General features: G+C 44.5%; 2 protein-coding genes across 2 annotated transcripts in view; one reads left to right on the top strand and one right to left on the bottom strand.

The window, feature by feature from the left end:
- The first annotated feature begins 1,164 nt into the window (after nucleotides 1-1,164).
- On the top strand, nucleotides 1,165-8,631 carry LOC144374103 (biotin--protein ligase-like). Its single transcript, XM_078037049.1, has 3 exons — nucleotides 1,165-1,258; nucleotides 3,605-3,818; nucleotides 5,327-8,631. The coding sequence occupies exons 1-3, from the start codon at nucleotides 1,195-1,197 to the stop codon at nucleotides 5,496-5,498; spliced, it is 450 nt and encodes a 149-aa protein (XP_077893175.1). The 5' UTR covers nucleotides 1,165-1,194; the 3' UTR covers nucleotides 5,499-8,631.
- Nucleotides 8,632-10,547: 1,916 nt separating this feature from the next.
- Nucleotides 10,548-12,673, bottom strand: part of LOC110597374 (single-minded homolog 2) — a 45,794-nt gene continuing 43,668 nt past the window's right edge. The window contains 1 exon segment of the mRNA XM_078037063.1: nucleotides 10,548-12,118. Within this exon segment, the coding sequence (XP_077893189.1) occupies nucleotides 11,679-12,118 (440 nt within the window). The 3' untranslated portion in view covers nucleotides 10,548-11,678.

Genomic DNA, 12,673 nt, shown 5'->3' with positions numbered 1-12,673 from the left:
TAGAAAGGAGGGCTTCACAGGAGCAGCAGGCCCCACGGCGCAGTGTTGTAACCCAGGCCTGGCTGTCGGGGAGGCCTGGTCTGAATCCCAGCTCCGCACTTCCAAGTGCTGGAACCTCAGTCAGCCTCATAATCTTTTCCATACAGATGAGACTAGTCCCAGCAGGCGAGTTTTGTGCTGAGAAGGGGCTTGGTGCTGTGCCTGGGACACAGTGCAGGATGATGAGCCCCGCGGAACCTGGAGACCACCAGCTGCTCTCTGGTCTCTGGCTTCATAGTGCCCAGTGTCTCTTTCCCAGCTTCAAGTCCCCAGAGGAGCCTCCTTTACCCCACATGGCCAGATCTAGCTGCCAGCCTCAGGTCTGAGCCTGGTGGCTATGACGTCCACATGGTCCAGTCGTGTCTCTGCTCATATGGGTGGTGAAGGCCTGGGTGGTCTCGCTCAAAGCAGTATCTCCTCTTGGTCCATTCTACTGTGACCAGGGCACAAACAGATCCCCAAGATGGAGTGGCAATGGACCAATGACAAGTCCACTTCTGTTGTCCAAGTTGACTGTTGGCAGATCTTCAGGGTTTTCTCTAATAACTCAGTAAAACAAGTCCCTCCTCTGGGTCTTCATAGCATTCTGCTCAAGACACTTCTACAGTGTCTCAACAATGTGGCCTGAATTAACATTCATGATGCTGGTAATTCAGGGCCATGTTGTTTCTTGAGCACCATCTTCTGAATGGAGTGAACCCTGAGAATGCCTTCTCTTCCTGCCCCCTGCACCTAGCACGAGATAGGCACATAGGCACACCTCGCTGGAGGCTCTTGATACTGAGGTGATTGATGAACTTGACTCACAGGAGGCATCTTCAGAAAGTGTCTTTGATGATGAAAAGCAGTGATGGGGTGTAGGGGAGAATTCTGGGGTTTGTGCTAAGTATGTTCTCTAGGTCTCTCACCTCTGGCCCCAAGAGCTGCTTTAATATTGAAATGTCCCCAAGAAGTGATTAGTTGTCTGAAAACGGAGAAGGGCCCAGGCGAGGCCCCTGATGCAGTAGTTTCAGAAGCATTCTGCTCATCTTCTTTCGGCTCAATGACTCCATCTGATCCCTCTGTGTCCTTGATTGCTTCATTAATGTGCAGATTTTCCTTTAGGATATCAACTTACAAGTGAAGTGACCCAACGATATTTATTACAGTGACCTTATGAAGATGGGAGGAGTTCTGGTTAACTCAACCCTTATGGGAGAAACATTCTACATACTTATCGGTAAGTTTTTAAAGCCTTTCCATTTGCAGTTTTTAGATTAATAAAACAACAAAAATTAAAACAGCTCATTCATGCCTACAATGGGAAGAGCAGATTGTCAAATGGGATAACTTTTCTGGGTCTTATAGAGTATGGTAATGTGCAGAGAGGACCAAGGTGGTCGAGAGCAATTCCAGGGCTTAGAAGTTCCTGTCTAAGGCCATGGAAACCACCAGATGGTATCACATCAAACAGGTGTGGTCTTATCCCTCACACACTCCAGCTTATCATTGAATTTGAAATGAAAATAAACAATATACCATTATGTAATAAGAAGGTTAATTTCTAAGAGTTCTCCTACTGACCTTACATTCTTTTTGGGGAGGGGGTACCAGGGATTGAACTCAGGGGCACTTGACCACTGAGCCACATCCCCAGCTGTATTTTATTTAGAGCAACTTACTAAATTGCTGAGGCTGGCTTTGAACTCGTGATCCTCCTGCCTCAGCCTCTCAAGCTGCTGGGATTACAGGTTTGTGCCACAGAACCTTCACCTTTCCAGCCATGAAAGAGTTGCCTTATTTTTAACCTTTCAAAGCAGTTGCAGGCTGGTCAAGGTGGGGTCTGGAATCCCTGTTTCACCTCTGCATATTCAGATAAGGCAAGAAGAATGATACAGAGTCATTTCCAGAAGTTCTTAAGTCCCTGTTCATCTAACTGCTGACATGCCCCTGATGCCCAGTAGAATTTAATTGGTGTTCAGAAATCAGTAATGGACAGAAAACATGTGACCATGTGTTAAAGTGCCAGCCAAAGAACACAAGGCTTATGTTTCCAGCTCTGCTACCAACTGGCGGTATTATTCTGGGCAAGCTACTTCATAGCTTACAGCTCCATTGCCTATCTTTCAATGAATTATTGAGGTAGATGCAAAAAATTTCCAAGTGATGTTCACAGATATCAGAGAGGCCTGGGGATGGCTTTGGAATTGAAGAAATTAATTTAGTTTTGGAGCTAAAGAATTTTGTCTACAAGGGGGAATGAATTCGTAGCTTTTACTAAATTCTTAAGGCCACTGGAGGCTAGGGGCAATCTTCAACCAAGGAAAGATTCAGAGTTGTCAGCAGGGTGTTCTGTGGTCCTTGGCAGGACAGAGCCTAAGTTGACAGTAGTTAATATCACTAATCTCCCTAGGACTTTCAAGTTTTTGAATGCAGGGGAGATTTTCAGCATTAGATCACTCTCAGTTTAATGCTCAGCTTTCAATAGGTGCTTCAGATATGTTGCTGGATGAGTGGACAAAGGCACAGCTGCAGATTCTGCCCATTACCATAAATATTGGGTCTTTTTCCCCAGTGCAGTTTACATTGCTTTGTGTTTTAATAACTGAAATATGCTTTTAAAAATCAGAGGCTAGCCCATCCATCCCTTTACATTAATAAAGGCCAAACATTTCCTGAAGAGTCCTATCACTATAGGTGTGTCATTGCACCTGAAGCAAATGTTGTGGGGACTTTTTCCTTAGAGGCACTGACTGTGTGATGGCCTTGGTCTAGCTCTTGCAGTCCTGTTTTCTTATTTAAAACCTCTTAGGTTGATTCAGGGACCTGCTGCAGGCTGAGGTTGGGTTCCTCTGAAGTCACCACCCCTCCCCCAGAGGATGGGAGCAGTAAGCACAGAGGAGCACATTCAAACACCACACCTAGGAACTTGTTCCTTTCCAACAGCAGAGCCTCAGCCCCGGAGGCTTCCGAGGATAAAATACTAGTTGTGTTCTAGGGATGTCTCATGGCAAAGATTTGAAATCTGTGAATCCAGAGTTTACGCCTTAAGCCCTGAATAAAATTCTCTCTCTTCAAGCATGTATTCTCTCTATTCAAGTAGGAAAATAAATGGATACTTCATTTTGGGCTGGATACAGAACACAATTCCTAGTTAGACCACATGAGAGTCATTATTTCAGAAATAACACTAAGTTCTGCTGCAATAATAGCTTCTGCTTAATTAAATTTAGTAAGATGTGGGTTTTTCCCCCAACTTCTTCTTTCTATTGAAGTTGAGATGGTCCTCAGTTATATAGGAAGGATAAAAAGGAGATGGTCTCAGAGATATATCAGTATCTAAGTAGCCAGAGACCGTAGATATGAAATGACAATAAGAAAGTGAAACAATTTTTATGGGGATGGGATGCAGCTCCATGGTAGGGCATTTGCCTGACGTGGGACAAAGCCCTGGGGTGGATCCCCAGCACTGCAGTAACAACCACAAAACAATCACTAACTTTTTCCAGGTGGTGGAGAGGAATGTGTGATACCATCAAGATGTTGAACTGCTCATTTTATCAATTATTTGTTTATTTTTGCCCAGGCTGTGGATTCAATGTAACCAAAAATAATCCTACCATCTGCATCAATGATCTTGTCACAGAATACAATAAGCAATACAATGCAGCATTAAAGCCCCTGCGAGCGGATTACCTTATCGCCAGGGTGGTGACGGTGCTGGAGACACTGATCCACACGTTCCAGGACAAAGGGCCCAATGGTGTTCTTCCCCTTTATTACAAATACTGGATACACAGGTCAGTGCTCATTTGTCTCCATTCTTTTAAAATTCCTTGGTTAAAATAGTGTCTTAAAACAAGGCCATGGATCCTGGTCTGAGTAATTAGTTTTCACTTTCATGATGGAGAATCCCAGTGGGCACCACCACTGTGACCAAGTTTCAGTGTTGCCAGGAGTGGCAACACAGGCATCTCATACCTCCCGGTAGGATGTGAGAGGAGGACACAATGTTGAAAATGTTTAAAATCAGTTTATTATGTTCTGAGAGAAAATGATCAAATACATCTAAGTGGTGGAATGTTCTAGAACAGTGGTTCTCAAAGTGAGATCTCCAGGAAACAGGGGCAGCCTCATCTGGCAACTTGTTAGAAAGGCAAATTCGCAGCCAGGACCTACTAAATCCTGGCTGCACACTGTGTGCGGATGGATGCTCCAGGGACTCTCCTACAGCTAAGCTTTGAGAACCTTTGAGGTGTAATGACCAGCCTCCACCCTTGGGAAGGCAGTGTCTTCAAACTGGCAAACAAAGAGAAAGCCGAGATGTGCTGGAGATTAAAGAAGACTAAAGAGGTGTGATAGGTAAACGTGTTGTGTTTAGAGGATAGCCATTGAACATGGGGAAATCTGAACAAAGACTAGCTACACATATATGAGATAGCATGTATGTAATATGTACAATGTACATTAGATATCACTAGTGTATCAAGACCAGATTTCTCAAGGGTGACAGTGGTGTTATATGGTTTTATAGGAGATTGTTCTTCTTCACAGGAGATATATGTTAAAGTATTTAAGCATGAAGTATCATGATGCCTGAAACTTATTTTCAATGATGCAGAAAAAATAAATGTGTTTGTGTGTGTGAGAAGAGAGAAAGCAAATACAGAAAATTTTATTATTTGGTATGAATATAAATGAAGGGAGATGAGGTTTGTTGGACTATTCTTTCAATTTTTTTATAGGTTTGGAATTCCTCAAAATAAAAATTTGAGGGGCTACAGATGAAACTCAGTGGTAAAGAGCTTACCCAGCATATAAGGTCCCCAGCACCATTAAAAATAAATTAGTAAATAAATAAGTAAATAAAAATTTTAATGATACAAAATTAAAATTAAGGTATGAGGGAATTCTCCATTCTGAAAACAATTAACAAGGATGTAATAAACAGGTACATCTGGAAAATATTCAAAGAAAGCAAGATCAGAATTCATTTATCTTGTAATTGATGTTGTTCAGCTTTATTTTGTAAGACCAGGCTTTTATTTTGACTCAGCCTTCCTGCTCCAAGTCTCAACCCAACAACCCAGAGAAGTGGCACTGTTGCCTTTGAGGGGTGGAGGGGGTGAGGGAGTCAGCAGGGTGATCAGAATTGGGAGTGTCAGTGGCTTAAGAGAGTCCAACCCACCAACCACCCTGTCGTTTGAGTAGTAGTTAACCAGTCACCTGGGACCCCACCTTTGCATAATGGGATAATCACTCTGCTACTTCTCCGCAGCCAGCCTGACCTGCTGTGCTTCCTTTTCAGCGGTCAACAAGTTCGCCTGGGAAGTGCCGAGGGGCCGAAGGTGTCCATAGTGGGCCTCCATGACTCTGGGTTCCTGCAGGTTCATCAGGAGGGCGGTGAGATGGTGACTGTGCACCCAGACGGCAACACCTTCGACATGCTGTGGAACCTCATCCTGCCCAAGCGGCAGTAGAGCAGGAGCCTGTTGGCGCGTGTCTGCAGACTGCAGGGCCTGGCAGAGACACACAGGTGCTCTGCGGGTTTCGCTGCCGCCTTTCCTCACCAGGGGAGCTGGAAGACTAATGTAGAGTTCTAGGTGGATTTTTTTTCTCCCTCCAAGTCATTTCATAATTCATTATTTTTTTCTATATTTCTGGGCTTTTCTGGTTATTTTGTGGTTGTTATTTTATCAGGTATTTGATGGTGCTTCTAGATAGAGGGTTGACAGGTGGAAGATTCAGTGTAGGTAAAGCCCCTCGACAGGTGTGAAATCACTCTCCCCTTTGGGCTTGAATTTGTGTTTATTGGGGGGAAATGTTATGTGGAAACAGCAAAGGACTAAGTCAGATACTCTCCCAGGAGAGGAGACCTTTACCACCAGGCTATTAAGAAGCAAATCAAGGGCTGGGGCTGGGGCTCAGGTGTGGAGCACCTAGCACTTAGGAAGGCATTAGGTTTGATTCTCAGCACCACATAGGAATAAATAAATAAATAAAGGTATGGTGTCCATATGTAACATACATACACACACACACACACATATACACATTCACACATACATACACATATACACATATATATATACTATAGATTTAAAAAAAAAAGGCAAATCAAAACATGGCAGCCCGGGCCAGCAGAGGGTTAGAGGTATCTGATCACTGTTCCTGAGCATCCAGGGAGAGATTTTTCCACCAGAACAGACAGTGGCACTTAATTATTTCACATTTGTGTTTGTGAAGAAAAGAGAAGGCAGGCTTCCAAGAGTTGCTCTCCGCTGTGGTGGCCCCGTAACCATGTCTACAGGCTTAGAGAGGCATCCAACTGGCGTGGTCGCAGTGACTTGTAGAGGAAATTAGTCAAGTACTTTGACATTATTTTATGTGCTCTCCTTCCCAAGTTCAAGTTTACTGCATATTCTGAAGAGATTTGATCAAGTTCAAGATCTTTTAAGCATCGGTGGGGCACTGCTTAGAGGCAGGAGTAGATGCTTGGGCTCCAACAGCTGGAGATAAAGGTTCAGTCTCACATTCAGGGAGGATTTTTGAAGCTTTTAAACCAATTTCAGGCTCATTTCAAAATGTGTAGCATTCCTACAAGACTCAGTACACAGAGGATCCAATCCATGACATTGCGTTTGTAAGGTGTTTTGCCCCCCATTTCCTTATGTTGCCAAGAGAGAAAATGATGTTGATACTGAGTGCCATCAGTTCAGAGAGAGAGAGAGAGGGAGGGAGGGAGTGTGTGTGTGTGTGTGTGTGTGTGTGTCTCTCTCTCCATGTGTGCGTGTGTGTGTGTGTGTGTGTGTGTATGTGTGTGTGGCTTTAAAAGAAAACATTCAAAATCCAAGTGCTAAAAGTCTCCATGGAAGAACAAAGGGAAGGAAGCCTTTGTACCTTGGCCATTTCCAGATGTACCCACACTTTTTCCACACAACTCCTATCTCTGTTGAGCATATGAATCACACCCATTACTTTTCAGCTTTAAAGAGCCAATTTTTGTCCCAATTGAAGCTAGTGGAAAGAAAACTTGATGGAGCCCTCAGCTTTGAACAAAATCCCCTCATTGTAAACTAGCACCGTCTTTATCCAGGTCTTACGTAGTCAGACACAGACAGCCCCATAGGAGGAAAAAAATAACATGTTTCATTAAGTACACCAATCCAATATGTGTCTTTTGGAAATGTAACTTTTTTTAAAAAAAGAACTTCAAAAGTAATTTTTGCAAATAAGGCTCTGATTAGAATTATTTTTCTTTAAAAAAAATCACTTTCTCTTAAATGCCCAGGTCTTCTTTTGGAATTAGTGATGAGTTAAAATAAAAGTCACACCGCCCCAAAATTGGAAAATGGACTCACCCTTGAGAGGGAGTCTGCAGAATATCATCAAGGACAAAGATCTCCAGCTAACGTTGCAAGTTTCATTTCTTAAACTTTGTAATATAAGGCCAGTCATCCCTCAGAGCTGGCATTTTGAATTTTGAATTTCTTTAGGGAATTATTTAATTAAAAACATGCTATGTTTTGTTTTAAGCTGAAGGCCTATTCTGGACAGTTCTGCTTTGGGAAAAAAATGTTATTATTTAATTTCCTTTCTGTAAATTAAAACTAATGAAGTGTGGCCATGTCAAAGCAGCCGGAGATGTTGTGGGTGCAATGCTTGGCCTTAGTAGTTGAGCTTTTTAAGGGTACTCTTGCTCATCAGGACATCGAGTTGTCTTGAGGGAGACAAAATAGACATGAAGCAGATGCTGTGTTTTCCATAAACCTGGTTTTGCCTCACACAAACCAAAGACTTGGAATTTCTGCCATATGTAGAGAATGAAGGTGCAAAGTAGAGCTGGGGAAGTCTGCCAGAGGCTACCCACACTCTACAACTGGGGGATTTCTGTGCTCAGCGATCTGGCATCTCAAGGAGCTTTAAAGTCTTTATGGAAACTTTGTGTTTCCTCATAACTTTTCACTCGTAGCCACTAAACTGTAGATCACTAGATTGTCCCCCAGTTTCATTGAGTGTCTCCCAGGTTTTGTTAAAAGGTGAGGTATCCCCCCTCTGGACTGGTGAGGAAATGCTCCAGAACAGGACACAGTGGGAAGGGGCTTTCATATGGCCCCCTGAAGCAAGGTGAGTATCCTGCAGGGACGTAAAGGAAGGAGGAAGGATTTGGGTCTGGTGGATCATGCCATAGAACATTGGCATGACCTGACACAGGAGCAAATAGCCTGCCTATCCAGCCTCGGTGAGGGGTAGATGCACAGGTCTGTGAAAGCCAAGGGGCTGCAGCCTCTGGTGGCCCCTGACCCCCAAATATACTGTATGATGGCCTCTCACTCTAGTGTCTGCGAGCGACCAGCCTCACAGAGTGTAAAGGGGATTCCAGAGGGGGCCAAGAGGCCAGGGGGCTTCCCTTCTCTCCATCTGCTGGCTCTCCCAGACAGGAATGGCAGAATCCTTATTTCCAGGTCATTACTATGCATCTTTAAAATAAAAGGAAATGTAAACCTTTGCTTTTTTTTTAGCTTCTCAAAGAATCATCTGTGAAAAGAATCACTTTAAACCAATGCCTATAAAAAGCGAGTCTACCAAAATAAACTTTATGTACTTTCTCTATGTTTTGAGTTTGTTCATATTTCTACTACACATTTAATTTTTTAAAATAGGCACTTGTTTTAGTTACAGTATTTTATGTTTATATTTAAAGAATTTTTTACAAAAATAAATTAAATGTTTTACGTAATAAGGAATATGGATATATTTCTAAATATTAAGAAGCTTGATGTGTTTTTGTTTTTATGTATTTTTGACAAAAGAGCAATCTTGTTATTCCAAAGAAAAAAAATTAGCAAAGGTTAAAAGAAAAAAACAAAACAACAACAAAGCTTTAGTGGCGATGAGAAAGAAATCTAACAACTTCTAGATTCTGTTCTTTTAGGGCTTCTCTTTTGTGAAAACTGTTCAATTTTTGTCAAAAGCTTTCCCCCCAAGATTTTAATCTTACATAGCATATACCTAAGCTCAGGAACACATTGACCCATGCATTTTAAATAACCAACAGACTATGATTCACCAAAATTTTAAGCTACTGTAATTTTATGGCATTTATTTGAAAATGTTCTTTGGCTTCCATCTTATCAGAAGTAGCCCCCACAGTCTACTCCAATGTACAGTTCCAATAAATTACAACCTGGGTGAATTTTATGTATGGACCATTGGAAATCCCTCCTTAGGTGGGAGAGAGGGGGGCATGGCTGACAGGACTTTTAAAGGGATGAAAGGGTGGGGGTGGGGGCAATAGGGGCTCTTACAGATTTCCTCAGGGCCCTTCATACCCGCTCACATCCCTGCAGAGGTATGAATGGAATGGCTTTTCTAGAAAAGGGCTTCCAAGAATATAAAGAAATTCCTTTCCCTGGGAGGCCCCTTGGAGGGCCAAGCCAGTCCTGAATTGGGTTTATGTCTCAAATCCATTTGATCTGGTATTTTTGTAAACATGGTACATGTAAGGGCCCAGTACGATTTTTCTTCTTTTTTTGTCAAAGGGAGGGATATTTATTAAAATGCTTCCTCTTCCCCTGCTAGAGCCTCACAGAAGTCGGGGAACCGCGATGGCTTCAGTGTGCAGACTCTTGAAGATGGAGGGAACAATATTAGGTTGCCGTAGTAACTGCTTGCCAACTTTGCATTGAGCCCTAGGCCGTCTTAAAAGGGGCTTTGAGAGGAATCCTCCTTCCCGTTCTAGGCTGTGAAAATTCTGATATTTGTTCAGATGAGGAATTTTCCACGAGCACACATTTTATCTTTAAGTACACACTCTTGGTTAAGTCTATTGACACTGTCATTTGTAAATCTATAACAGGGCCATTTTCCTCAGCGGTAACCTTTGCTATTAACCTGCTCCAGAAGGCTTCCTGATTTGTGTGTACTAAATATAGCCCCAAGGCTAATAACCAGGTAGATGTTAAAACATTTGTGGTACTTTATTGAAAAATGTTGGTGATGTCTCCCATTAATTAAACCTATACCTTGCAAGAATCATGGTTTAATTATGAGACTTGCGACCATAAAAAAGAATACCCTTGGTTTCTTTTATGTGTGTACACAGTCCATCAGAGCATCTAGTGAGGTGTAGCTCAGTGCAGGAGAGAGGTGTGTGTACCCATCTGTGATCCAGTCGCCTTGTGCATGACACATGTTCCTAAGTTTGCAAAATTTAACCTGCATACTATAAAGCCAACTGATACCCTGAAGAGATTACATAGGGCCCTTGCTGACTCAGGGTTGGCAAAAGATCAGTTCACGTTGTGAGAACACTTTATGCATTCTCACTTTGATTCTAGAAGGATGAGTTAAAAGTATGTGAAACCTCTTTCTATTCAGAAATGTGGAAGAATTTCCTAAATAAGCTTTGAAAAAGCAGCAAAGGGGTACAGTTGTTTCTAGTGCAGAGCAAATTGAAAAGTGGTAGCTCAATGCATCTATTCCCTCAGATCCAATGTTGATATCTTTAAGGAAAAAAATCATAAGAGTGAAACCAAAAGTATTGGAAGTTTATTTTGAAAATACTCCTGGTGCATTATAAAAGGGTCTCTGTTCACCTGTTACACACATGACACATTCATATGAAGCGCTCTTGCTATGTATAAAATGCAGAAAATGTTTAAAATGTGTCCATCATTTTCATTACACCCTTGAAGCAAGTTTGTCTTCTACAAGGTGCAGTCCATGACAGTTTTCCATATTGCACATGCAATTTAACTAACTTCATTAGCACTACCTGTAGCAAACACGATCCTAGTGAATTATAGATCTGTGTGGGACAGAGGGACTTTGCTGTGGAATTAAGCTTGACAAGGTCATTCTCATAAAATATCTGGCTATATATTCTTTTTTGCATTTAATGCCTATTCAATATATTCTGAAGGTGCTATTCCTGGTGTTACCAAGAGTCCATAAGGAAGGGAAGGGGGAGTAAGAGCTTGACCGTGTACTTGGGAAGCACACCCATGGCTACACACCCCCTAGGTCTTGGCTTGTTTTGTATTGAAGAAAGGACTAAAAAAAAATTTTTTTAAAATCATGAATGACTTTTAAAGACAGTGGAGTTGTTGTCATTCATGGGACTTACAATGATCACATTCTTCCTGTACCTAAGAATCAAAAGGGGCTCAGAAATCGGTAGGCTTTCTCTTCCTGCATGCTAGCTGCCAGGGCGAGGTCGCCCTCCTTAAAGTGTATTTATGGAGTTGCGATGCCTTAAAGGCCCAGTTTTTGAGCATCAGAGACCGGGCTCGATGCCTTCAGCTGGATTTCAAGGTGAGCGAACCCGAGACCCCGGCACCGATAGCTTGAGGTCACACGTCAAATGCCGCGACCTTGGGCTCTGTCTGAAGATGGGCCCCTGGAGAAGAAGGATGGGCGGCCATGTCCCGACCTCAGGCTGCGCCGGGTCCTCTCCACGGGGGTACAGGGCAGCTACGGTCACGCCTCAAGGTCGGCTGCGTTCTATTAAAATATTTGTCTCTGTATAAATTAATTTATTGGTGCCTACACAGCTCGCCCCTCTCCTCCGCTGGACTTTGTGAACTAGGAACCAGAGAAGGCCTGGCCTATGGCTTCTCCCTGCGGCCGCCCTGCCTGGGCAGAGCCAGCCCGGCGGGTCACCGACCGTTGGTGATGATGACCAAGGCTCCCAGGTAGTGCGGCTGGGGCGCGGCCAGGCGGGAGGCGGCGCTGGGGCCTGCGTGCCGGGGCCGCCGCGCGCCGGCCGCCGCCTCAGGGGCTCTGGGGCCGCAGACCAGGCCGGGCGCGGTGGGCGCTGCGCCCCCCAGCGGCCTGCGCCGGGCCAGCACGCGGTGGTAGTTGAGCAGCACGAAGGGCAGCTGCGCGGGCGCGCCCCAGGGCTCGGGGGCCGGCGGCGCGCAGCACTCGGGCGCCGAGCGGGCCAGCGCCAGCCGCGTCCCGTCGCTGGCGGCTTGGCGGGCGGCCTTGGCCTGGCCCAGCGCGGGCTCCTCCCGGTAGTGGCCGCAGCTCGGGAAGCTCGGCGGCGGCGGCGGCGGGGGCGCGGTGTCCTTGCCAAACGTGCGCGCAGCAGCGGGCGCTGTGGGGACAGGCGATACGTTAGATGCTGGCATCCAGGGAGGGAAAGGCCTGCCCCAAGCAACGCCACCCCTGGGCCACCCGCGCCCAACCCTCGGGCTGCCACCGTCCTTCTTGCGTGCATTCCAGGCGCGCATTGTACAACCACAAGGGACAATTGCAAATGTCCTGCGAGCTGTGTTAAAAAACAGGTGTGATTCGTGTGGACTAATGTACCTAATGCAACATACCAGGGAACGTCGATGGTGACCCAGATTAAAAACTGTTTATTCTTTGGTGGGGAAGAGGGTTCTTTCTTGAACAGCACTGGCCGCTTTTCCATGTCCATAGATGGCCTTGCCGGCTAATGCCACCTTATTGAACAACAGGGGTCTAGAGGCTACCAAGGGCCCTCCAGTCTACCCTTGTTTTTGCTTATCCCTGGAGAGGCGCTATTATGATCCTGCTGAGAGGATCATAATTAAACCAGCCTTCTCAATTACATGCCTGACATCAATTAGCAATCTGGGCTTTTTACTTTATGAGGACCTTTGTCTTCCTTTAATACCCAAATGAT

This window comes from Ictidomys tridecemlineatus, unplaced genomic scaffold (assembly GCF_052094955.1).
Source record: "Ictidomys tridecemlineatus isolate mIctTri1 unplaced genomic scaffold, mIctTri1.hap1 Scaffold_58, whole genome shotgun sequence".
NCBI classification, from domain to species: domain Eukaryota; kingdom Metazoa; phylum Chordata; class Mammalia; order Rodentia; family Sciuridae; genus Ictidomys; species Ictidomys tridecemlineatus.
This window is presented reverse-complemented; position numbering and strand designations above follow the sequence as displayed.

Bases quoted from the DNA above. Each gene is read 5' to 3' on its own strand.
- LOC144374103 (XM_078037049.1), top strand. From the start codon at position 1,195: ATGAAGATGGGAGGAGTTCTGGTTAACTCAACCCTTATGGGAGAAACA. The intron at 1,259-3,604 runs GTAAGTTTTTAA...ATTTTTGCCCAG, and splicing joins AACATTCTACATACTTATCG to GCTGTGGATTCAATGTAACC. The intron at 3,819-5,326 runs GTCAGTGCTCAT...CTTCCTTTTCAG, and splicing joins TACAAATACTGGATACACAG to CGGTCAACAAGTTCGCCTGG.